At 33.8% G+C, this 27533-nt stretch overlaps 2 protein-coding genes across 8 annotated transcripts in view; one reads left to right on the top strand and one right to left on the bottom strand.

Annotated features, from left to right (window-relative positions):
- The first annotated feature begins 1029 nt into the window (after nt 1-1029).
- On the top strand, nt 1030-20173 carry acad9 (acyl-CoA dehydrogenase family, member 9). Of its 3 annotated transcripts, none has more exon segments than NM_001045307.1 (18): nt 1030-1300; nt 1566-1659; nt 3316-3417; nt 3507-3613; nt 3691-3791; nt 3873-3951; nt 4483-4657; nt 5821-5894; nt 5970-6045; nt 6132-6202; nt 6694-6813; nt 6913-7041; nt 8259-8338; nt 8424-8547; nt 11846-11923; nt 16337-16465; nt 18216-18288; nt 18532-19002. In NM_001045307.1, coding segments are annotated over 18 exon segments (1893 nt in total). In that variant the 5' UTR covers nt 1030-1120; the 3' UTR covers nt 18633-19002.
- Nucleotides 20174-20961: 788 nt separating this feature from the next.
- The window catches only part of cfap92 (cilia and flagella associated protein 92 (putative)), a 16180-nt gene continuing 9608 nt past the window's right edge, over nt 20962-27533 (bottom strand). For 3 of the 5 annotated variants that reach the window (XM_073916795.1, XM_073916797.1, XM_073916796.1), the window contains 7 exons: nt 26766-27036; nt 25004-25165; nt 24742-24846; nt 24166-24319; nt 22164-22375; nt 21808-21971; nt 20962-21588 (listed from right to left, as the gene is read on the bottom strand). In XM_073916795.1, coding sequence (XP_073772896.1) covers nt 21396-21588; nt 21808-21971; nt 22164-22375; nt 24166-24319; nt 24742-24846; nt 25004-25165; nt 26766-27036 — 1261 coding nt within the window. In that variant the 3' untranslated portion in view covers nt 20962-21395. Of the gene's footprint in view, nt 21589-21807; nt 21972-22163; nt 22376-24165; nt 24320-24741; nt 24847-25003; nt 25166-26765; nt 27037-27074; nt 27265-27374 lie in introns of those variants that run through there. The other 2 variants (XM_002663790.7, XR_012387180.1) reach the window with 2 other exon arrangements.

Below are 27533 nucleotides of genomic sequence, written 5' to 3'. Positions count from 1 at the left end.
AATAGCTCGGTTATTATTAATAGGTTATTGTTTTGCATCATAAAATGCTGCTTCCAGAATGATGCTGGGCAGTTTTTAAAGAATAAACTTTAATAAATGAATAAAGTCTACACACAAATAATTTCCTCATTGTTATTTTAAGGTTATTATTTTGCAACCATAAAATAGTATTCACAGATTGTTTCAAAAATAACCTAATAATACAGAATGTTCCCTTTTGCTTATTTTAAGTAAAAATAAAATCCCTATAACATTCTGATACACAATTAAACTTGGGAATGTTCCCAGAAGTAACCCAATGGGAACCAAACAGGAACGGTGTTGGTGGGGTTAATTAATAAAATTGTTTATTTTCGTGAAAATAAAAAGCCTATACATACCACGTGAAATCTGTTAAATCCTACACAGTAGACTACAAGACATAAAAATTATTTAATCGTCCATGTGATGATGCTCTAATTATTTAATTTACCAAAGTGGTTTTAGTGACCAAATTAAACAAACTGAAAACACAAATTTTAACATGCAAACCATAAATGAAACAGTATCAAAAACGAGCCTAATGTTTCCAGACGGTTCTGTAAACCAATATTTCTTTTAGCAGAGATGGTTGACAACCTCATAATTTTTGTTTTGATAAAGATGTTTTGAGTGTTTGTTTGGATAAACTATTTCTTATGCATGTGACCTACCGCAGACAGGTGGTGAGAAACGGACTCTGTGCCCTTTCGTCTGTGTCTGTCTGGCTTGCTGTGGGCTAAAAATAGAGCAGCTTTGAGGGTTAAATCCTCAGTGTCAACACCTACGACGGCCTCGCTGCCAAAGAAGGTTTACGACAAAGGGACAACTGAATATTATTGTTGAGTAATTTTATCAATATCTGAAAGAAAAACTCACATAAATCTATGCAGGAGTTAAGATCAATTCAGTTACATTTTCACCGAGCATTGAAATGAAAAGCGATTGTGTTATGCAGCTAAACACTGACATCTGCAGGCCATAAAATGAACTGCTCGCAAGTGGACTAGTGACGTCATCAATGTGAGACGAAAACGGGTGAAAGGTGTTTCAGTGTGAGTCGTAGGGTGATTCGTAATTAGGGTAAATATCAACGTTGAAGATGAGCCTGAACAAATTTATTGTTTTGTCAAGATCTGTAAGGCGTGGGAGGAATTTATTCGCTGTTCGTGTCGCGCAAACAGGAGAATATCTTTATCAGTTTCAGTCGCAGCGCTTCATTAGGTCCAGCTCGAGGAGTTTAGCTTATGCAAAAGATCTGTTCCTGGGCAAAGTTAACAAGGTAATGACAACAAACTGCAGAATTATTTTTTCATGTTAATGCGTAAGTAACTGGCATATCTGTCTTTAAGTATACTATCACTTGAGCAAAGGCATAACATCGTTTGCTGTAATTGTTGTTACTATTTTACGTAACGTTAGTTTAAATAAAACTGTAATAAAAATCGAATTGTTCTTCAAATGGGGATGAGGAGGAGGATCCTTATAATTACAGTTTTTGAAAAAAATGTCGTTTTAATGACAAATGTTTCTTACAAATCTTTTAGAAAGAAGTGTTTCCCTATCCAGAAATCAGCAATGAAGAATTAGAAGAGTTAAACCAGTTTGTTCAGCCTGTGGAAAAGTTTTTCAATGAAAGTGGTTGGTATTTTGTATGTTTTTGTTAATTCAAGCTTTCTTTTCATATAATGTATTAGTTTACGATACTAAGTAGAACAGTGTTTGTCTGAAGAATGTATGGTAAAAAGTTAGCTTTAAATATTTAGTAACAGTTTCTCTATTTGTGCACACACAAACACTATATATATATATATATATATATATATATATATATATATATATATATATATATATATATATATATATATGTATATGTGTGTGTGTGTGTATGTATGTATGTATATTTATATATATATATATATATATATATATATATATATATATATATATATATATATATATATATATATATATATATATATATTATCCTGTATTTTCAGCATCATTTATTATGCGAGTATTTTAGAAATATTTTGTAACATACAGAAATGTATTTACTTTGTATTTGTATGTCAATGTATTTATGTCACTTTTAATCAAATACAAAAAATAGGCACTAAGCTTTTGAAAGTTTATGTTTATAATGTTAGTAATGATTATGAAAAGAAAATTAAATCTTTTTCAATTGAATTACTTGATCTTCACATATTTTGATTTCCTGAAGCGAAATAAAGACTGGAGTAATGATGCGAAAATTCAGCTCTTGTTTTTTTTGTTTTTATTACAAGATAATTACGATTTATTTATACTAATCTACTGTGTTTGTTAGTTTTGACTCCATGTAACTTATTTTCTTTAAACTTTTTGAGACCTGAAATTAATCTAAGACCTGAATCACAAAAATAAGTGATATTTTTAGTGGTTTATTTATAAACTGATTTTGAGAGATCTCGTGCTTATGATTGACCACAGCTAATCTGCATTAGCTAACACATGATTCACCAATCAATCAGACCATTCATAAGTCACTATAAATAACCAGAGTTTTTAAACCTCAGTCACCTTCATTTTGAAGAATCCCCCTTTCCACCCCTATTCCTCCTCCTTTTGCCTAGATAGATAGGGTGACATAGTGGGCCAGTTGTTCGCACTGTTGCCTTACAGCAAGAATGTCTCTGGTTCAAGTCCGTACCAGGCCAGTCAATATTTCTGTGTGGAGTTTACATATTCTCCCTGTTGCTCCCTGTGCTGTTTACATGTTCTCCCAAGATCCCCGGTTTCCCTGCCATTTAAAGACAAGCAATATAAGTGAATTGACTAAACCAAATTAGCGCTATAGATGAGCTTTTAGTCAGCAGTGTTTCTCTTCATAGCAATCCCTAATTTGTCATTAGCCATAAATAAGCAGGGGAGTTCTCGAGATCTACCTGATCTCAAACTCCCCTCTCGCCCTGCAAATTGGAGGAAACCTCAGGCTTGAGGATCTTTTGAACTTAGGGCTCTCTCCCTGGACAGCATGCCAACTAAGCTCTATAATCAATCATTAGCTAAGTGTGAACTCTTGAAACCTTATTCAATTAGAAAACGGTTATTTTACATTTTCACTGTATTACCAATTTTGCTGTATTTTACACCACATAAACACTTCAGATGTAGAAAGTATTATATCTTAAATATTTTTTAAACAATAGTGTATACTGTTTTTACCTGATGTTAGCTGGTACGATTTCTTTTATCTTCCTCATAAAAATACAGAGGTTTTTCATTTTCTTGTTCTTGTGCAAATACCACCTCTAGTTGACTCTGCGAAGATCGATAGGGAGGCCAATATTCCCCCTGAGACTTTGGATGGACTAAAAGAACTGGGTCTGTTTGGGATCCAGATACCTGAAGAATATGGTGAGGCTGACCTCCGACTTCATACGAGTCACACGTCTAATACTCCATCAGAAAGTTTCATCTTTATGTTTGCCTGTTTCCTCCTCCAGGGGGCCTGGGACTCTCAAACACCATGTATGCCAGGTTAGGAGAGATCACGTCTTTAGATGGGTCTATTGCAGTCACTCTTGCAGCACATCAGGCCATCGGCCTGAAGGTGAGTGAACAACTTTAGGTGCTGCATAAAATACTGTTATTTTAAGGAAAATTTGCATAATGCTTTTTACATTTTAGGGTATATTAATAGCTGGAACGGATGCTCAGAAAGCAAAATATCTGCCCAAACTAGCAACAGGAGAACATATAGCAGCTTTCTGCCTCACCGAACCTGGAAGGTATGCTATTTAACCTGAAATTAAAATCTTCCCTTTTCCAAATCAGCTTTGGTTATATTTGATCAAATATATGTGTTTTAGTGGCAGTGATGCTGCATCTATACAGCTGAGAGCCACGCTAACAGAAGATGGGAAGCACTACCTGCTCAATGGCACAAAGGTGACTTTACACCAGATTTTAAAATTTAGTCAATCCAATCACAAGTAATTGACATTAAGTGCAGTGTAAATGGGATTTGAAAGAATTTAAGCTTGTCTACTTCCAAAAACATCCAGAGGTAGTCATAAATGCTTAATTCTGGATTGATTTTGTAATGTAAACACTCCTATGGGGGAATGTGTTTGAACAGCCACAGATGATCAGCTGCTGTCTGCCTGCTGACCAAATTGTTAAACATTACAGGATGTGTTGTTGAAATGCACCTGCCAGAAGGGCTGCCAATAAACTTTGCCATCTGACATCTGTCATAATGTGCTCTTGATTCTAACATAAATGCAGTGCATTCAACCTTGTGCGTTTTGTCTGTCAGAGTAGAAACTGTACCACTTTCAATTTCCTTTTTGTGCCTTCAAATGTGAATTGTGAAAGCTTATATTAAATTGAACAATCAGGGAAAAGGGGATCTAATCAACCAAAATGCATTTCTATGTCTAAACAGAATGAAATGCTAAAAGTATGTTTTCTTTCAAGTTTTGGATTTCCAATGGTGGATGGGCAGACATCATGACTGTGTTTGCCAGAACTGAAGTTGTTGATAAAGATGGTCAAAAGAAAGATAAGATCACAGCGTTCATTGTGGAAAGAGCATTCGGTGGAGTCACCAGTGGAAAACCTGAAGACAAACTGGGCATCAGAGGGTCAAACAGTGAGTTTGTACTTCATTTAATATTTTTTTGTACTTTAAATTGATGTTGAAATATATCTGTTATTCGAATGTTATTGCACATCAGATTTGTGTTAAATGACTTCCCCAAAATCTTTAGACCTTAAATACAGTTGTAAATAAATAAATGAATGTTCTATCCTTATATTTAAAAAAAAAAACATGTTATGTGTTCGCTCTAAGCAGATTTGATTAGAGTAAAGTAAATTTTGGTGTAATTGTGTTGGTAGCGCAGTTGATTTGAAGTGTAAACACTGCCATCTGAACGCTGATTTACACCAACCAAGCTGAATAAGACCACTGCTTTCACACTAGCAATTTTGGTGTGCACCTGGGTTCGTTCGATATTAGAGTTCAGTTCATTTGGCTAATGTAGACACCATCTTCTGAGTCTTTCAAACTGCAGGCAATTGAACCAAATGTGAAGCACCCAAAAATTGGGCATCATTCCAGTTGTAAATGATCTCTTATTCAGGTCAACTGGAATAAAATGCAGCACAGATGTTGCATAAGTTAGCAAAATATGCATAATTAAAACTTTTTATTGTTTGCTAAGTGAGCCAGAAATAAGCATGCGAACACACCGGGACCAAGTTCATTCAGTTTTGCTTTAAATACATATTAACACTTTATTTTAAGATTTTTTTGTTACACATGTTGCATATGTAATTGCAATATTAAAGTAATTTAAATTAACAGCAATTAACCCTAAACCTAATCCATATTCTAACTTTATCCACATAGAAAATTGTATTACTACATAGTTAAATGAATAGTTACTTTAACAAGCACACCTTAAATAAAAAATAACTTTTAAAAGAAACCTAAATATCTTTTAACTTTGCATATGGTTATAATAAATACCATTTTAGCTTCTGTTTGTTTTATGCTTCGTCATTTCTTTTTATATTCTGGATATTTTTACTTAGTTTTTTGTGTACATTTTAATATTTGTGGACTAATAGAAATTAAAAGACATGTTTTTATAAATCATGTACATAAATGTCTCATGATTATGGTTTACTATTATTATTATTATTATTATTATTATTATTATTATTATATGGCCTATTTAACATGAGTTTTGATAATAAAATGAAAATATAATTATGCACATTCTTTATTCGTGTACATTTACACCTTAGCGACTGAGATCACATTTGAAGACACAAAAGTGCCTATCGAGAACGTAATTGGTGAAGTTGGTGATGGTTTTAAGGTGAGTCACAAACAACCTGAAATATGATGCTTTTAATATGATGACGTGATGCTGATTTTGGCAAGTTTCCTTAAGGTCGCCATGAACATCCTGAATAATGGGCGCTTTAGCATGGGTGGTGCAGGTGCAGGGGTGGTCAAGAAACTCATTGGTGAGAACATGATTCAGTATTAGCTTACTTTATTATTACTGATCATGCATTAAAATGTAATTGATTTTCATGCCATGTCTCTCCAGAGCTGTCAGCAGAATATGCAGGCACAAGAAAACAATTCAACAGAAGGCTTTCAGAGTTTGGAATGATTCAGGTACATGTTAATTTATATATTGCATTGAAGTAGTCTGTAATTATTTTTTGCTTCTTTTCTCATAAAATCAGCAAGTTAACTCATGCAATTAATTTGGTGTAATCAGTGATTAGATGTTTAAAAAAGGCTACAGAACATACTGTCTTTATGTTGTTTTCTTTAAGATTATATATGTATAAATGTATATTTAAAAACCTGAATTTGTAGTGGGTTTAATTCAATCTTAATTTTAGAAATATAGTGTTTAAAGGAATCGTTCAACCAAATACAAAATTATTGTATTTTGAAGAAAGCTAGAAGAAGATGTTTTGAAGAAAGCTGTTATTTAATATTAAGAAATACTAACAGATTTCCAGCTTTCTTCAAAATATCTTCTTCTGTGTTCAAAATTATGGATTTAAATATCCATTTAAACCATTTAATTGGTTACATTTGTTTTAATTGATTGACAGCAATAATTTGCTCATTTGTTTTGTTTTGCTTCAACACAGGACAAGTTTGCCACTATGGCCCTGAATGTGTATGTGATGGAGAGCATGGCGTACCTCACTGCTGGAATGATGGACCGCCCTGGACTCCCAGACTGCTCTCTGGAGGCCGCGATGGTCAAGGTAAAGCAACCCGCAGACGTCATTATTTCAACATTCTCTTAATATAAATGAGTAACAACCCAGTGGTGCTTTTACTGATGCTCCGCTGTGATTCTCCAGGTCTTTAGTTCTGAGGGCACCTGGATCTGTGTGAGTGAAGCTCTGCAGGTTTTAGGAGGTCTGGGTTTCACTAAGAACTACCCCTACGAGCGCTACCTCAGGGACTGCCGCATCCTCCAAATATTTGAGGTAGAGACGGATGGCCATACATGATTTATTCTACCCGTTAGGGTTAGAGTCAGGGTCAGGGTGCGAATTACAGGGGGGTCTAGGAGGCTCTGACCCCCATAATTAACAGTTGATCCCTCCTAAAGAACATCATAATAAGATGTTAGGGGGGGGTCTATTCTTTAATAGTTTGCTCTGTATCTTAAAAACGATTAATAGTTAAAAGAATACATAGCTTGCATATACATTTGCCCACTTCTATAATGGTTTGTACCATTGTGAATGCCTGTTTGCGCCAAAAATATCAATTCAAGCAGTTTTTCAGCAGTTTTGGCAAATTTTGAGAACACAGAACACAGCGTAAGTGTTCACAAAACATGTTTCTTTAAAGGGACTTTGAAAAAGCTCAGATTTATTTTAGCAAATTCACTTTGTATACATTTATTGTTGTAGAGTAAGCAGAAGTTTCGGATCAACTTCCAAGACCACATAGCAATATCCTAGCAACCACATAACAATCTGTCTGGGGAGCATTTGACTTTGAGCTTTTAAAGCGTTCTTAAATGAAAAACTTTGTAAAAATTCAAGCTCATAAACTTTAAGCTTTTGAATCTGCTTATATACTTTTATTCACTTAAAATCACAACCAAGGCACAATGTATTTGTTTTAAGATACAGTAAAAAAACTACTATAATAATCCAAATGTCTTTTTGTTCTGTTTTAATATATAGTTAAGTTATAATTGAAATGTAAATTCAATGGCAGAAATATATTTTCAAATACAGAGCTAGTAGTTTAGTCTTCAGTGTCATATGATCAGTTCGAAATCATTCTAATGTTGTTTTTGTTTTGTTTTTTGTGAATTAAAAAAAAAATTATAATATTAAAAATGCCTTTACTGCCACTTTTGATCAGTAAAATATTTTTTTTCTTATATATATATAATGGCTCAAACCAATGATATATAATGCCTCAAACTCCAAACTTTGAAATTTCAATTATGAAAGGGATATACTTTATAGATAAATAATTTAATTGACCAAATTGTTAGTAGCAGTGGTGGTAGTAGAAGTAGCAGCAGTAATAGTCATCATAATAGTAACAACACTTTTTACATAGTTTTAACCACCAGGGGGCATGTTGATCCAATCATACAGCACCAGCATAAACGTGCAAAAACAATTACTTGAGAAACACATTATATAATACTTATTCTTTTCTTTTTCTCTGCTTTTAGGGCACTAATGAAATTTTGAGGATGTACGTCGCACTTACAGGGATGCAGTATGCTGGCAAAATATTAACTGGAAAAATAAAGTATGTCTGGAATATTCACATGAACAAGTGGATTTCATCCTTGTCCTAATTCATTCTTCTAACATACGATACTCTCTTCTCACAGGGAGATGAAGAAAGGAAATTTAGGCGTGGTGTTCGAGATTCTGGGGAAGAAAATCAAGGACACAGTGCAGACGGCAGATTTTGGGCTCACCGGCAAAGATGGTGTTGTTCATCCCAGTCTGACGGTACACTTTACTGCTGCTTGTGCTCTAGAATGGCTGTAGTCTGTCAGAGTTAAATGATTCTGGGTTCTGGAGTCCCAATTATTCAAATTTCTTTTTTAATACAATATAATTCCTTCTTAATTCTGTTCAGAAAACTTAACGAAACAAACAAAAATTTGAATGAATTCATTGCTGTATTCATGACTGATAGAGGGGTTGGAGAATGAAACTGAAACACTGGCCAATTTAGTGTTGAAGGTTTCATGGCTAACTCGAACGTATCAGAGTTTTAAAAAGGACAAAGTGTTTGTGTGCGTCTCGTGCGTATCACCTGTGACCAAGACAGCAAGTCTTTGAATTATATCAAGACCCCTGGTATGCAAGGTAAAGTCAGCATACCACCAAGTAGGACGAAACACATCAAAGAGGAGTAACTGTGGATGCAAGAGGAAGCTGTCTAAAAGGGATGTCTAAGTGCTAACTCATATTGTATCCAGAAAAAAAAAACATAAAATCACAGCTGCCCAACTTACTGCAGAATTAAATGTGCACCTCAACTCTCCTGTTCCCACCAAAACTGTTTGTCAGGAGCTCCACAGTGTCAATATACATGGCCGGGCAGCTATAGCCAAACCCTAAGTCACTCATGCCACTGCCAAGCATCAGTTTCAATGATGCAAGCAGAGAAAATCTCAAGCTTTGGACAATGTGAAACATGCATTGTGTCCACATTCACTCGCTTTCCCATATCCGGGAGAGTTAAAGTGTGGAGAAACCCAAAAAAAATCGTACCACCTAGACTGTTGCATGCCCACAGTGATGCATGGGGGTGGATCAGTGATGGTTTGGCAATATTATAGCATTCCCTAGGCCCAATACTTATCCTAGATGGGCGCATTACTACCAAGAAGTATCGAACCATACTGGATAGGGTTGGGCATCTAAGCTATAATGCCGATCCGATACGCATCTCGATACAAAGAATACGATCCGATATATTAGCGATACATTTGTGACATATTGCGATGCAACACAATACGATTCACACCCATATCACGATACAATGCGATAATTCAGCACTAGCTAATTAGTTCAAGTTTATGAGATTATATGAAAGAGGATGCTGTGCCATTGAATGAGTTTGATTATTTATTAACCAAGCAAAACTAAGACTTTTTTTTACAAACTGGCTTTTCTCTCAGAGCCAGAGTGTCAGTTTACAGTAGAGAGCCATTTTACAACATATAGCACATATTATTTAAGTATTTTCAATATAAAAAGAATGTATAAGTGCAATATATATATTAAATTATATATATTTGCACTCTTTCAACATAAAGGTTTAGCATTGCACAACAAGAATTGTGATTTTAACTTTTCAACTATGAAAACAAGTTTTACAAAGATATATTTTGCCACTGAATATTCAAAACTTAAGGTTGTGAACTAGCAGTGTTATGCTGCTTTGAAACATCACTATCACTGTAAACAACAGGCTAATAAAAAAATAACAAACCAGCAATCTTCTTGCTGTGAGGTGGTCAAACTACCCACTGTGCCACCGTGACACCCATTATTTTTATCATTATTATTATTAATAGTATTATTATTATTATAATTAAATAAAAATTAACAGGAGGAGGTGTTTAAAACCTTCGTTCTCCGTGACACAAGGCTGAATATCTTTGCAGATGAACAATGCAATAACATCCGTTATTGGCGTAGAGCGCACAAAACTGTTGCGCATGGAAAAAAACTTGCAATGCTGTTCTCACCCCTTTTGGAGCTGGTAGCTACAGTTGAAGCAGTGCGAAAGCCGGGGATGCAGGGACACTGGAAGATGCTTTCACAACAACACCGTGGCGCCGCTTCAAGTGAGATTTCAGATTAGTCGTACTGCCCACGTATTTTACAGATGCGCGGCACATTTTTCAAATTGCATCTGTCCTGTCATGTCGTCCATCCTTTTTGCAAAATCCATAATGTTGCCATACTTTAGATTTAAAACTCAGTGGGGAATAAAATGTTTGTTTTGCTTCTCGCGCTTTCTGAGGGCGCTCCACTAGCTTCATCCGCACACCTGATACACTGAGTTAAAGTGTAAGTGTACACATCCGCAAATCCGTTGCTAAGGCATACTTTATGTAGGTCGATTAAATTATGCGCCAAAAACCGGTTGACAACACTTGTTAATAAATAAAAAATACATTCTATATTAAAAATATAAGCTGTATCTTGGAAAAACCGATGCATCTCGCAAAAACCGATGCATCTCGATTTGCTTCCAAAATTTCATTCATCCTCTGCTGCTCTACCGATGCACTCGCATCGTGCACGCGCATGACCGCCTATCGATACATATCGATCAATCTTCCCATCCCTAATACTGGAGGAACATGTTCACCCAAAGGTTCAAACATTGTATCCTGAAGGCGTGCCATGTATTGGGATGATTGCACAAATACACACAGCAAGACTGATGACAGAGTGTTTGATGAACATGAAAGTGAACTTGAACATCTCCCATGGCCTGCACAGTCACCAGACTGAATATTATTGAGCCACTTTGGAGTGTTTTGGAGGATATATTTTGGAGGATATATATATAGTGTATTTATTGTGCGTATATATCTATTACTAAAAATTTGTTCAAGGCAACATGATTAGCCTTCCTGTGAAATGTTATTTCTTTTGAAAATATTTCCCAAATTTTTTAAACAATAGTTTTTTTTTAATAACTTTAAAAAAAAATTATTTATTTTTAATCACTATTTATAATATTTTACTAGTTAATGTACTAGTATTCAGCTTGAAGTTTAATTTAAATGCTTAGCTAGGTTGACTGGTTAAGCTAGACAAATTCAGTTAATTAGAAAGTGTACGTTCATAACAGAGAAATAATAATAAGACTGGTTAAAAGGATTAATTTTTCAACCATACAAGACTGCTGATCTTTCTGGGTCAAATACAGATTTGATTGTACTGCTGTGATGGTCAAAGATTTAACAAACATATGCAAAACATTATCATTTAGAAATAACTTGCAAAACTGCAATATTTTAATGATTAATTGAGCAGCTTATCATATTATACAGTAAAACCACACCAGTGGTCATAAAACGAATGTGCGTCATGGTACTAACTGTAGCGTAGGGATGTCCAGTAAAAGCCCTGTCAGTCTGATCTGACCTGCTTCTCCTGCCAGTGACATTTCATCATGCGGGCTCCTTGCTTCTGATCTGCCCTTTAAAGTCATGTGGCCGAGTAATTGAGACCAGCTCCTTTTCAGCACACTGATGATGTCATGTTTCTCCCACAGGAGAGCGCCAAAATGTTTGAGCAGAACGCTGCATGTTTTGGCTCCACTGTTGAAGGTTTGCTGTACCGATATGGAAAGGTAATGTTTTGCATAAAATTGTTGTATTATTTAATTATTTTAATTATTATTATTATTATTTTTTTTTTGCATTTAATTGAATTTTATTTTTACATTTTTACTGGATTCATTTAATTTTTTACAAGTTGACTGCTCTTTTATTTTTCTTCTTTTTTTTACAGGATTTATTTATTTTTATATTTTATATTATAATATATAATATAATATATTATATATTTTTATATATTTTATATATTAGAAGATTCAAATTAATTTTACTGAATTTATTTTTACAGATGTATATATTATATAGAGATTTTTAAATTCAAATTAAGTTTTGTATTTGCAGTCATATTAAAGGGCCATGAAACCCCCCTGTCTTAGCAGGGTGTTTTCACACCTAGTTTGACAAAAAGTCAGAAAAGTGGGTGAGATTAGCTGGGAGTGAAGAAAGAGGAAAGGGTTTGCATGAAAAGGGGAGTTTCATTACATGCACTACAGCTGATTTTCACAGCAGCAACACAAACACATGCAGGGCAGATAGACAGTAACTACATTTACACGGATGTCAGTAATTGAATTATTCACCTTAACCCTAATAAGACAGTAATATGATTAAGGAGTTTACATGAGTTGCTTTTTGAATGTTCCTTTCATGATCCCATTTTACATGTTATAGCACATAATATGATTAATGTCATTGTGTCACCAAGCTATCCACTTTTTCTCTGGAGTTTTATGTCATTTCAAGTGTTTCATTTTTAATTTGTTGACTTTAACTGCAGTTTGGTACTTTCACTTTCATTCAGGAACATTTCATGCATGCCCCCAATGACAAACAAGATATTGGATGAAAGTATGAACTGCTGGAGGAGTGTTGTTTTAATGGAATTTTTGATACCACATGCCAAATGGGAGAAATAAAACCTCCGCATTTCTTGGTAGATGCAGACACCGACACCAATCATCACCAACTTCACCAACAGTCTTTTTTAAAAGAAGACGAGTAGCAAATCTATTATGCTATCTAGTAGCAAATAGATGCGAAAAGCTCTCCGGTAAAATATTTTCTATACAAGCATATATTTTTGTCGTGGGTTAGCAGACCACTGTAATCCACACATGTGGGTCTATATGCGATCAGTGCTCTCATCACTGTAAAAATCTAAACTAAACTTTAATTGTGGCACATTTATAATCGCAGCCCTGGCTACCCATGTCTCCGAACAATTCTTCTTCTTTTACTTGTTTTAATTACAGTTGGCAATACAACGTGGCGTCTCTCTGAACACTGTAACAGGTAAACAGTCTTTGAAGCTATATCATGCAAATTAATGAAGTTGCACTTCATTTACAATAGAGTGCGCTGATTAGTTCAAACCAAGTCTTTCTCATGAATTAAAGCTGAAAACTTAAAGTAGTCACTTTGTACCAGATGGTACAGACATCCAGCTTCCATGCTGGAATTTACACAAGGATCTCGTGGCTGTGACGTAGCTTCAAAATTTCTTTTCAAACCGGAAGAACGAATTTGTTCGAAATAACGAAAAAACAACCCATTTTCACTTTTTACTGAAATATATGTATAATAGTGTTTTTAGCAAAGTGGGAGCAACACATTTTTTATGATTTTGTATTATTAATTAATTATTTTATTTAGTAATTATTTAGTAATATTGAAACCTTTTTAATGTATTATTTAATTTTTAAATAATGGCATTGGCTTTATTAATAGTAATAATAATAGTAATATGTTAATTTTTTTTTACACATATTTACTAGTGTTTGCAGATCATTTAATATTTTAAAACTTAATATTAAATGTTATATATTGGTAATTTTACATCAAATGGGGTAATTGAAATAGCAACTGAGCTTCATTTGTACAGATTTATGTTCCACTTAAAAACAAAAATTATTTGATTTTATTATTAATATAACATTTTTATATGTTATGTTCACTTGTTTTACAGCTTCTTTAAATTACATTTTAAGTTTGAATTAAGTTATAGAAGTAAATGTGAAATTAAAATATGAAAAAATGCATGACAAAAGTAAACTAAAAAGTTTAATATTTGCTATTACTTATTAATTTTGTTCGCCCCATAAATGTCACATTTTCCCAAGCAATCATTTTTGACATAGAGTTGGTGCACATTCCTTAAGTAGTGCCAGAAAATAAGAAGTTACCATTTGTTTAGCTTTTTTTTTTCGATTGGTTGCTATCGTAATAATGCACAAGGTAATTAGCATGGGCCGCTAGCGCTGCTGGGACTCGTCTCTGGTCCCTTCTTTCCTGCTGAGCTGAGGTAATGTTCATGTGTGACACAGCTGGACTCACTCTCTCTTTTCTCAATGAGTGTCTGTGTGGCCATGCTATTGTAATCAGCCTGCAGTCACTAGAGAGCAGCCTGGAAGGGTTTCAGATTTCCACACACTTTTTTTTTTTTTTTTTTTGGAGCACACTAAATTCATCTTCATTCATTCGTTCTCATTTGCAGGAAACGTTTAAAAGAATCAATCCCCCCGTCACAGTGTTTTTGCCTGCATGCTGTGTGAAAAGCAAACTCTAGAAAGGCAGGCACAGGATGTGTTTTTTCCAACAATTTGGGTATTACTGTCAGGACGCACGTGATTTGTCCTACTTTGAGTGACCTAGATCAACTAAAACAGATATTTAAACAGAATGTGCAGTTCTAGATATACATAATTACACATCTAATAAAAAATACACAAAACATGCTTCTCCGCAAAAGTTAGACCAGCATTTCGATTAATTCTGCTGATGAGAATGAGGTTTTGCAGAGATGCTTTCAGTCTAATTCTCGTAATGTTAAGACATTGTGAGCTAAAACGTATCTTTACCCTGTTCAGATCTTAACTGGTGAGCAATTTTAATGGATTCTCCATTCAGAATCTTCGCAATGTCCTGTCCTTTTGCGCATCTGTCTTTCGTGGACGACCAGACATTCTGAGGGTCTTTGCGACATTATAAACATGGAATATTCTAGAAATCACATATAGTAATTTTAAAGGACCGCATCTTCTTTCTTTTAGTCATTCCTTTTGGCCTTCATCTGGACAACCTGCTGTCAGAGGCTTTCAGTTACTTTAGAATGGCTTACTATGCCTGTCACAATAATAAATACATCGACTTATCGCACAACACATGGACATGACCTCAATAATTTTTGGTGATGCAATATTTATCACCCACACATAAAAACCAACTCAAGCAACATTTTAGCTGATTATGCAACATCTCTATCTCCATTAGAGGTGTCAGTATCAGTATGGAAAAAAATATATATTGTATTTTCTACAAATTTAGTATATTTTCAGGTGGATGTCTGACAACTGATAATAGATCTGGTAGCAGATATCGCAGCCTCTGTTACTTTTTACTTTGCACTTTTTTGTTAACATTTATTATTGTTTATTTAGGTAATGTATTTTTACATTCTGATTAAAATGTCTCATTATTAAATAGTTAAAATGACTATAATTAAATTAAATATTCTTATAAAGAAAATATCATGTGGTCTTTTGAAGTGTGTACTTGCATTGTGATGATATTATATTGTCATTCTAGCATTATAAAATGAGTGGCATAAAACGGTCTTAAAATGACAATAATATCGTTTTTGGTTCAAAATATTGTACAACAAAAAATAGATATCATAACAGGCCTATAGCTCATCTTATTGTGTCAAGTCAGTAGTTGCAGCCGTAATGGCACACTGTGTACTATGCAATTGAACACTATGCACTCAAACCATGTATTGTTTGAGTTTAGTGACATTTTATGAATCTGAAATTTAATGCAACGACATTTAACGGTAGGCAAATCGGTGTAGTAAATGACCAAACTACCAAATAATAACAGTCATGAGTACATCTGCATTTACCTTAAGGAGATTTCATAATTGCATTCACATGAAAAGTTGAAGTAAAATAATAAATAAAGAATAAATAAATTGGACTATTCATGCTACAGAATTTCATAGAATAGTGTATAAGAATGCGATTTAGGATGCAACTAGTAAACTCTAGAAAGTTGGGCTGGAAATTGTCAGATGATTAAGGAATTTACCACCAGATTACACTGGTATTTGAAAGTGTTATTGTTAATCTGTACACGTACAGTATATAATATGTGTATTTTATACTGTGCTTCAGAATATGTAGATGTAAAAAGTGCTCTTTTCTTCAAAAAAGACTAAGCAGTGATCTTGAAGGTAAAATGAAGGTAGTACTCTAATTGTGTTCAGTGTATAATTATTTGTATTATTATTAGTATTGTTGTTTTTCCAGTAATAAAAGATGAAATAGAACTTTCATAATCTTTGAAACTCCCTTGCCAAAAATTATTTTAAACTGTTATACGTTTAATGATTTCAAACTGTAAAACTGTTGTAACTTGGTGTGTTTCAGACAATTGTCGATGAGCAGCTTCTGTTGAAGAAAGTTGCAGATGTGTTAATTAACCTCTACGCCATGACAGCCGTCCTGTCCCGCTCCTCTCGCTCCATCTCCATCGGCCTGCGCAACCATGACCATGAGGTAACAGACTTTTAACCCTTCCTCACTGAGGTCACAAGGTCAGCTTCAAAACAAGCCACACTAAAACAGTGCTTGACCTCCACCTGGAAACCAATACTCTGTTTTGAGACTTGCCTCAAGACATCAACTCTTTGTTCAGTGTTAAAGAGACAGTTCACCCAAATGCTGCAAATGTACCCTCAGGCCATCAAAGATTTACAAGACTTCTTTTTTTTGAGTGGGGCCTTAAAGGGCACCTATGATGAAAATAATCTTTTGTAAGCTGTTTGGACAGAACTGTATGTATGTATAGTGTCCACAGTCATATTGGGGTCATATAAAGACAAAACAACTTTGTTTTTTTTTGTTTTTTTTTCTTTCCCCCTGACGTTAAAATAGGATTTAAATCCTTCTCATTTTAAAGATGTAGGAGTGCGATTTCCTCGCCCACTAATTTGATTGATAGCTGTGTTTTTAACATGTCTCCATAGTAACGCGTATAATCAACAAGCAACTGGAATAAAAAAATCTGTTAAGTTCTGTGATCATCAGTCATCATCAAACGTGATCAAGAATGAGTTTTACAAGTTTAATATGTTTCTAAAATAGTGCATGTTTGTCATGAATTGCATCCATTTTACTGTCTTTATCACCACAGCCGCTTTAATCCCCATTTGTGGACGGGTTTATTTTATACATTAACAAAATAGATATCCATACAGCAGTGGATATCAACGTGTATGCTGTCACATTTGCGTGCAAAAGCAGTACAAAGTTAAACGAGTGCGCTGTGTGTGTGCGCAAGAGCTTTGTAACGGCTATGTGTGTGACTCGTCGTTGCAGAAAGGCTTGAATTAACTAAAGATCTTACTGTAGTGTTTCTCACAAACTTTATGTGAGATCTGCTTCCTTCATGTCTGTCACTGTGCTGTTTATCTGACTTAGCTGGAGATTGAGGCACACTCTGACAGGCACATGGGAATGTTGGGCGAGGAGAACTACCATAAAAGGCACATGGAAAAAAACAGCTACAATGTGTTCAGAGTAGAGAATTCTTATGTTCTAAAAGGTATAATAAATAATCTGATGGATGTTTTAAGCTGAAACTTTACAGACGCTCTGGAGACACAAAAGACTTATCCTACATCTTGAAAATGGGGTAAAATAGGTGCACTTTAAAGAATTTTAAAAGATTTTCAGCTAAAATCATGTTCCTCAGGCAAAACATAATTAATAACTTTGGATGACCTGAGGGTAAATTAACACCAAATTGTCAGTTTTAGGTGGACAAAATTAAAATTCGGTGGTGAACAAGCATAGATTAGGACAGAAATTGATCATTTGTTTCAATGTGAAGCTTAACTTTTAGGATTCGATTTGCTTGTAAATGCTGTTATGTGACAAATAATGAATTTCTTCTCAGAAGTGGATTGATCCGGGGAGGTATTTCAATATGCTGAATTTTAATTCATAGCAGCAGGGCTGTTTTGATTTTGCATGAGAGAAACAATTGACGGAAACAGTTTAATGACTTCTCATGCTGTGGCTGCATTGCTTGTGAGCATACATATTGACTTATCCAATACATCAAATATTATATAAGATTATACACATTTCATATTTTTTACTCCCATCAAATCTCTATTTGTCAAATTGTTCTCAGGTCACCGAGTGTACAATGATTTTGCCAGCAAAAACCTCATTATCAAGGAAATTTGCTTGCACGTTAATTTCGAATCATTAATGTAAATGGCCTTGTTAAAACTTTCAGGTGCTGCTCACCAACACTTTCTGCAAGGATGCTCATTTCAAGAACAACTACATGTTGAGTCAGCTTCAAAGATGTGAGTAAAATGCACAGCTGTAATTGATTCCAGCCGCCCTCGTTTTATTGCATAGCAAGACAAAGCGCTTGCACATGTTATAGAATTTCCTCCACAACCTTACAAACCATAAGTCAGTCGCTAACACTCGCATGCTCTCTTCATACTGTTCCAATTACTGCCTGTCTAAGAACTCCAGTCAATGCAATGCCTCAGATCAGAGTGTTCAGATTCGGTCAATGGATTTGGGTGTGTTTTCCACAGATTCCCCAGAGAATGATGATGCCAACATAAAGAAGATCGCCCAGGATGTCTTAGCCAAGAGGGCATATATCTGCTCACATCCCCTGGAAAGAACCTTCTGACGCACACTTGTGTCTTAGTTTTAACCCAACAGAAGTGCTTTGATTATTAAATATACTTATGTTTCTCACAATATGCAGTATTAATTAAGCCTCATACTGCAATGAAGTAGTCCTTTTATATCAGTATGTCCCAATTTAAAGGCTTTTGCACACTCAGTGCATCACAGCAGCACATTGAAGGCCGTCCCATTTGGAAACATATCCTCAAAATGTGTCTTTTGTTTCCTGGGCCACTGATGACATTTGTTGTGCACAGGAAATAACAGGTGTGTTGTTTTTTATTTTTAAATGTAAGTATTAGGTATCAACTTGCTTATATCTAACAGTTCTATGTACAAAAAAAAACAATATTAAATGTTAAAAAACATTACTAAGTTGCAATTTTATAGATCTTTCTTATTGGTCATGTACACACTATAGTTTTAGGAGCGATGGCCGTATTTAAATATACAGAATTGAATTGCCTACTGCTTTTTTAAAGTTTTTACACACGACTAACACTCAAAATTGCATGATTGACCAATAGAAAGCACAGCACATTTGATATTTATGTCTCGCGTAGTATTTTTGACTAAAGTTATCTTACAGTGATCAAATGAATGTATTTAATGCCATTAATGAAGTAAGCAGGTTGTGATTATGTTGGTATGTAACTTATTCCAAGTTAACCAATTTGGGTTTAATTATTAAGACCTTTTTATTATTTGCTTTTTTCTAGCAATATTTGGCAACCTGAATGAGTCAATATATACCTTTTTTTTTGTGATTTTTTTTTTATTATTATCTTGCATCACACATTTAGAATAGAGACAACTCTGATATACGTCTTAATGCATCACTAAGAACTCATCACAAAAATAGGTGTGTAAATTGTGTAGAGCTTTTGTTAGTGTTTTATGACATACAGTATTTTAAACGAGTTGTGTATGTTACTTGAATGTGTGATTTGAAGAAACAAGGTACTTGACTGATTTTTGTAGCCAGATCTTTATGGTTTAAAAAATAAGACGCAATTAGAACTCATAATAATAAATAGATCAGTTTTTCCCACTTCGTTTATATTTGTCTATTTTCTACCAATCCTTGTAAACTGCAGTTTTTTTGTTTGTGTCAAAATAATGACAGTAAAGATCTTTTGTAACTTAAATCCAAACACGTTAAAATGCAAACCAAATTGCTTGATTAACTTTATATGCAAGTCAAATGTGCAAAGTAAGCATTGCTTATAATAAGTGTACTTGGCAGCATTTTGACTGTGCCCCTGAAACAGCCTTAGAAACATAAACAAACCAAAGTGGTTTTGCCAACTGTGGTTTTCTTAAAATCATCGAGCCTTTGTCACTGTAATTTTATTTTAGTCAAACGTTATTTTTACGTGATATCTATGGAGTCAATCTAGGGCCATATGTACTTGCCACATAAAAGAGTTTTACAAACAAAGTATTGAGCAAAAAAAAATGAAAAATAATGCAAATCTCAAAAATTTACAAAGAAACTTTAGTTTTGAGAAAAAAAAGGAATTTTGCAAACAAAAATAAAAATTAAGCAGTGCAAAAAAAATAATAATAATAATTGTAATTTAAAAAAACAAAATCATATATTTGCTAAATATTTTGTTTCCAGCATTGCCTTTACAAAACTTCTCAAGTCAATTGCAATGTTCATTTTGATTTGAGTTTTAGTGTTTTCAATTTAAACAGCCCCCTAAAAAAAACAAAGGATTCAGTTATTTTACTTAATCTCGGTTAGATTTATGACAGCAATTTATGGCGGATTTTCTTTGTGTCTCAAGCTGATGATGTCGCTTCATAGGAGGCAGGTCTGGGCATTCTGTACACGCCCCAGTTCCTGTTATTTCCTGTTCCTGTCTCCTTGTCAAATCAGGGCCAGAAGGTGAAACGCACAGAAATGTGAAGTGCAAAAAAATATATACATATAAATAAAAATATAAATAAAAATATATTATTTTAGTCAAAACATTATTATTACGTGATATCTATGGAGTCAATCTATACTTGCCTATATATGGGCCATATATACCTGCAACATTTAAAAGTTTTGAAAAAAAAATAAAGTATTGAGCAAAAAAATTTGAAAAATGATGCAAGTTTTGAGAAATAAAAAGGAATTTTGCAAACAAGTAAAGAACTGCAAATAAAAATCATGCAGTGCAAAAACAAGTTAAATGTTTGCAATTTAAAAAAAGATATTCATATATTTTCTAAACATTGTTTTCCAATATTGCCTTTACAAAACCTCTCAAGTCATGTACAATGCTCATTTTGATTTGCGTTTTACTGTTTGACGATTAAAAAAATTGCAAATATTATTTTTTTTGCACAACTTGATTTTTATTTGCTGTTCCTTATTAGTCCTTTTTATTTCTCAAAACTCAATTTTCTCTTTGCGATTTTTTTTTTTTTTTTTTTTTTTATTTAATTTTTTATTTAATTTTTGAGATTTTAAATGTTTAAAATTTTTTTGATCAATGCTTTATTTTTTGTTTGCAAAACTTTTTCATGTTGCAAGTACATATGGTCAGATTGACTCCACAGATATCAATCATTACAATTTAGAAAATCATTCATGTTTGGAACACACAAAAGTACAATTTAAGCAATTCACTGTCAAATGTCACTCCTAAAACAACAGTGTGTATGTGGCAAATGGGCCATGGTGAACATACTTTAACAGGTACTTAAACTGTTTTCAGATGAGTGAATATTACTGCAAGCGAATCAAAGTGATTTTTAAGCTATACGTTTATAGCACATGTAGGGTGACGTCTTTGTTGGTTCTTATCTCTGTGATGTTTCTGTTAAGTTTGAAGTAGTCAGTTACAAAGGGTGTCTGTGGGGCTTCAGCAGGTTTCTGGTAGCAGTGTATTCTTTTCTCTTCATCTGTAAACGGTAACACACTTCGCTTGTGCAGGAATGAATGAGGCCTCCAGTAATCTCTGTTGAAAATCCAAACATTGTTAAAATCAGTGCAGTTTTGTTGCAAGGTGGTTCCTTTTTCTCATTTAGGCACTCACAAAACACTTCCATGAAGTTAACGTTTCTATCGGTAGTCTGAATCGTTTTCTTTTGTTCGTTTTTCCAAGTTGTAGTACAGTATTTTAGCTGGAATTAATTATTAAAAGATTGCAAATGAAAACACTAGGATGATTTCTAACCTAAAGTGGAATTTGCTGTACTGAGATGAGTATCTTGGAATGGCGTTTTTGTCCCAGCTCAGACTGTGGTTCTGAAAGGGTCCAGGAGTAAATGGAATATTGGCCTCCTCCTCTGCTGAGCCAGTCATTTCAGAAAGCTGGACCACAGAAATAACGGGAATGGGCTGAAGAAAAAAATAGGATAAAGTCATGAACAGCAAACTTAAATCGTTTTAAAGTGTACTGTTTGTCAAGAAAATATGCTGGGGAGACGTCAAAGCCTTTTTTGTTGTATAATTTACTCTAAAAATGAACCGAATTAAAATTTGAAAACTATGTTTGACTGTTGTTTGTACTATGATGTTTTTGAAATTCACCTTTAAAGCCATTCCTGGCCTCCTGAGAGAATATTTCATGGGTTTGTCCTTCAGTATGTCTTGTAGTTTATCCAGGTTGGCTTTCCTCATGTGACATCTGAACTCGGGAACTCTTCCACTTCCTGTTGAAGTTTCACCAAGCAATATCTTCCTTAGCCATCTGTTGTGCTGAGCACGTGCAGCCTGAATCTGCTCCTCATAAAGAGACTCTCCTGAGCAAAATACAAGGTAAAAAAGTTCCTTTAGTATCTGATGAATGCTGACAAATGTTAAAGTCTGTGTGAAATTGTGCAATTTACAGTTTATTTTGCTATCAAACAGTATTACGCTGAACAATTGATTTGTGCGAGTTAATTGTTTTGGTAATCATTTGATAATCAAAATCAGCATTTGGAGTGGCAGTTTTTCCCTGTTGAGGTCCGTTTAATGGCTTCAGCCAGAATAATCTTAACCATGCCCCTCTTTTTGTTAGTTTGCTAATAGGGAATGATGTGCATAAAGAAAGCACCGCACCTACTTAATATTTTGCTTTAGTTAAAAGTACATCAACATGACAAGGCCCACTTACTGATGAAGGTCCAGAATTTGTCCCATGCATGCGCTCATTATTTTTATTTTGACTGCTATGCCATCATAAATTGTGAAAATAACATTTTAAAAAAATCTTTAAGACCAAGCAGAATCCTCTGTTGGGTGTTGCTTTGGTTTGACTTCAGCTAATCAGTTTTGTCCTATACAAAGAAATATTTTTGTTTAATATCCAACGTCCAGCTGCACTAAACATACAATCTGAAATAAATGTCAGTCCTCTTTTAAAAGAGAAAACATTTTACAAAAAACTTTTATTCTAAATGTTGGACCTTATTCTTGAAAGAAAAAATGACGAGTAAAAAGGTGTGAAGCACTGAAAGTGGCCCATGTTATAATCAATTTGAGTACTATTTTGGCTATCATGGTTATCCACAAATTTTCAAATATACTTTTTTTTTTACAAGAGAGGCTAGAAATATTGTAAACCTCTAAATTATTATTGTTTTAATTTTTTTACTATTCAAATGGCCAGATTCTAACAATAGGCTACTTTTTTATTTAAAAACATTTTTTTCTAATGATATATTATGTAATTTGTATTTTAAAAAGAAAGATTTTTTTCATTTCTCTACATTCTAAATATTTAGGAAATATTTTGGTACATCAAAAAGTGTGGTTATGATGGCCATCTAATGAGCTAATCCAGCCGAAAATGCAGTATATAAATCTCATAATTAAATAGAAAATGAGGCGTATAACTTCAAAAAGTTCCACTTTTTGAGAAAATAGAACCATGCCTTACACCAGGTTGGCTACAGGCCTGATGACTGTAAAAAGTCTCAGTAATTTTCAGTTTACACAGACTTGAATTATTAAATAGCTTTCTGGAATACTTCATTCAATTCGTTAATCACTATAAAAAATAAATAAATAAATAAATAAATAAAGTTGTCAGACTTGACTTAAAAGATTCTGCAAAATGTAAACGATAAAAAGACAAAATCGTGAGATATAAACCTCAATTCCAAGTGTGCATTATAAAATTCTGATTCATAATTGCAACACTGTCTCACAATTGTAAAATTTATAACTCTAAATATAAATATAGATGTGAAAAATTCCCCATTGTGAAATCAAGCAACCGTAATCTTGCATGTGTTTAGAAGTTCAAGTTCAAGTTTTTTTATTGGCATGACACTCTATACAGTATTGCCAAATAAAAAAAATAATAATACAGTAAATAAAACTTAAATGACAACAAACAAACAAACAGATAATATCAATAGATAATCCAATGAAAAACCAATGCAGTACATTTAAAAAATATTCTGTGTGAATGACCGTTCGTTTAAAAAAAATAAATAAATTATATACAGTTGAAATTATATCAACATTTCTCTCAAATCAATATTTCATGTCCACGAATATATGGAAAATTGTAGAATTTTATTTTTTCATGGGAAGATCTTACCGGCCAAATGAATGCTCAGGGGAAGCTCTGGTCCAAACTGTGACGGAGGCTTGGAGTAAAGTTCAAAATCCTGATATCTCTGAATCCAAGGCAGCCTAGATCTGGAAAGCGTTGGCTTCAGTTTGTTCCCATGAAGAACGTTTTCTGTCCAAGGCTGTGAACCAATATGCATACCAAATAAATGCTTTTGGGGGACAACAAACGCAAATACATTACATTCAATTCCTCAAACAGGAGAAACTGCTAATGATAACATCAATCAGTCATCTGAAAGGTTCGCATTTTTGAGTGCTATGCTCATGTTCAGCAGGGAACCATAAGTTTCAGACTCTGAAAGGTGGATAAATCAATTTCATGCAAACACATGCTTCATGACGATGCTCTGTGTCCCATGAGTCAATCAGCATTAGTCCTGTCACCCTACTTGCAACATAATACTGTCTTAAACTCTGGGGATCCGTAAAGAGGTGGGCAAGGTAGGCAAACATCAGTAAAACTCTATCTTCTTGCTTAAGCTCTTAGGAATTCCCATAAAGTTGACATTGCACTGAGAGAGAAACGTGACCTTAACAGCACCTTTCTTAGCTCTTCTATCCGAGCATCGTCTGGCCGCTTTGGGTGCTGGTTTGACTCTATGCTGCTTCTAAAACCTGGGCAAAAGATGCCAATAGCAGTGGAGTTCTAGAAAGAGAATAATCAGTCACGTTATTTAGTTTGGTAGCACTAATGGAAGCAAAAATATAATATAAAAAAAATGCTTAACAACAGTTGAACTATTACGTTTTTTTGTTTTTTTTTTGGTATGTCTTAGATGTTCTTAATGGAAATTTGTGCCAACCTTTGATAGTTCCCTGTAGAGTTGTTCTCCACTCCGAATTGTAGAATTTGTTTCAGTATTATGGTAATTGATGGTCTGACTGTCAGTTATGGTATCCAAAACCACATAAGATTTTGACTTCTTTAAGTCATTACTAGCCCTGTAGACGTCTTCAATGTTTGCCTAAATTAAAAACAAAAATAACATTCATTCACTAAAATGCTAACTCAGTTTCCCACTTTCTATGGGAAACATGCAGTGTGTCAGTGTTAAAAAAAGTACTTGATTAGTAATTACATCATTAAAAATGTGTTTAAATTACTTTTTTTATTTAGTTTGAGTTATAAGTATTTTACTTGACTCAATACTGCTTAAAATACATGTAAAACTCATTGTACTGACAAAGTTAAACTCTAAATTCTTTAAATTTGTATCCACAGGACTTTTTAGTTTTTATTTAACGCTTCAAAACAAAAACTTTTCCCAACCCAACTCGATTAAGTTAATCATTTTTACAAATTTATATATATTTGTCCCCAAAAAATATGTTAAGAAAGATGCTGCTTCGACTCATTTTACATAAGCAGTTTAAATCATCAGCAAAAGGCATTTTTTGAGTGTAAATTGACAAATTTCTTACTCAATTCATTGTTTCTTAAATGTGCAGTTGTCAAACAAATCTAACCTCCTTCACTCAAAAAATGATTTTCCTGCTTGTTTAAACTACTTTTTTTTACAAATCTTGTGTTTTTTACTCGTGTTAGATCACACTCTCCATGCCAGATAAATTAGATCTAGCCCCAGATGCCAGATCCTGTCAGAAAATGTCTATCTTTGGGTATCCAGACAACAAGCCAGCAGAGCCACCCGACACCCAAACCTGTTAACCAGTATTCAACTGAATTAGCAATCTCCTGTCAATATAGGAGTTAATTGAGAAAGACAAAGAAGAGCAGGAGTTGAAGTAAGGATGATAAAGTTAGAGTAGTCTATTGAATAATCTTAGTTGCCTATGATTCAATGCTCAGACTTCGTCTGACCAGGATAAATTCAACAAGTATTATACTATAAGCAACAGAAATGGAAAATTGCTGCGTCCCAACAATGTCCAGTGGCTGTACAGACCTTAAAATGGAGACATTCTCTTATCTCTTACTCTTGAAAATCGCTTAAAGTCGCTTAAATCCACAAAGTCATAAGATTATAACAATATATGGAAAAAAAAGAAAATAATAATAAAGCAATAATTATAGGAAAATGGTAATAATAAAATATAAATATAAACAATCAAATGACAAATAATAATCAAATTATCAACTAATAAATAAAAATATTATTATATACATCACTAATGATTATATATCAAATAATAATTAAATAAAATGAAGATAAACGATTAAATGGTTGCTTTCTTGAAGCAACACACACATACGTTTGCTACAAGGATTCTCAGACCCTTAGCTAGATTCTTCGGGATGAATTAATTGTTTTATGTTAGGTGATGTGGGGAACCCAGCATTTGTTTTCACAGCGTTCAGTGAAAAAATTTAATTATTTTGCTAAACATATTTGTTTAACAAAAAAAAATAAAACGGTTCACACAATACTGTACAGTAAGGCACATTCATAAGTAACTTATTAAATTACCTAAAAAAATAAAAAGTTCTTACTATACAGAACGGTATTTTGTGGAATGTAAGTTTAATTTAAATGTATTACCTACTCGTACTACTCGACTGCATGATTTGGGACATGCTCTAAAACTGTATAAGCAATTCATTACCTGAATGAAGTTTTTCCCATTTTTACACTTGTTTCGTTTCCACTGGAAATATTGTCTGTTGAAGTTGTCTAGAGGTGTGTACATTCTCTTCCTTATGTTATGATGATCTGATACATCCTGAGGTTCCTGGGTCTCTGCAGCCAACCACAGTTCCTCTCTCCCAACATCCACTCCAAACTCCTTGTTTAAACTGAGAACCATGTTGGCTAAAGGGAAAAGATTGCTGTGCACCGCTTCTTGAAGTGTTTTGGCCTGCCTAATGTGGCTTATACTAAAAAAAAGTGAGTAAGAAACATTTAGTGAGTTTTTACACAGTCAAATTTTACAATGAGGTTTTATTAGTTAATGTAGTGTAATTACTGGCATGAACTAATAATGGATAATACCTGTTCATAGCGCAACGTTTACGAATGCATTATCAAAATTCACATTCAGTCTTGTTTACATTGCTTAATGCACTGTGAGTTAACATAACAATTAATGACTTTATTGCTAGTAACTAAGATTAACAAAGATGAACAAACACTATAATAAATATATTCTTCATTATTAGTTGGCAAATGTTAGTAAATGATCAAGTTCAATTTGGCTGGTTTGTTCGGTCTGGACTAAAGAATAAAGGAAACCTTTGGTCCTGTTGACTTTTGTATCATTAGGTTTGGTGGAAAAAATTACACTCACGTGAACACTATGCAAAACAGGACCTAATGTATTATTTTCTTTCTTTTTTTTGTCCACACCAAACAAGCCAGGATAATCAGTTTGCAA

The sequence above is a fragment of the Danio rerio genome, chromosome 11, assembly GCF_049306965.1.
Source record: "Danio rerio strain Tuebingen ecotype United States chromosome 11, GRCz12tu, whole genome shotgun sequence".
Classification (NCBI taxonomy): Eukaryota; Metazoa; Chordata; class Actinopteri; order Cypriniformes; family Danionidae; genus Danio; species Danio rerio.
Note: the sequence above shows the minus strand (reverse complement) of the source record. Positions and strands in the feature narration are given on the sequence as shown.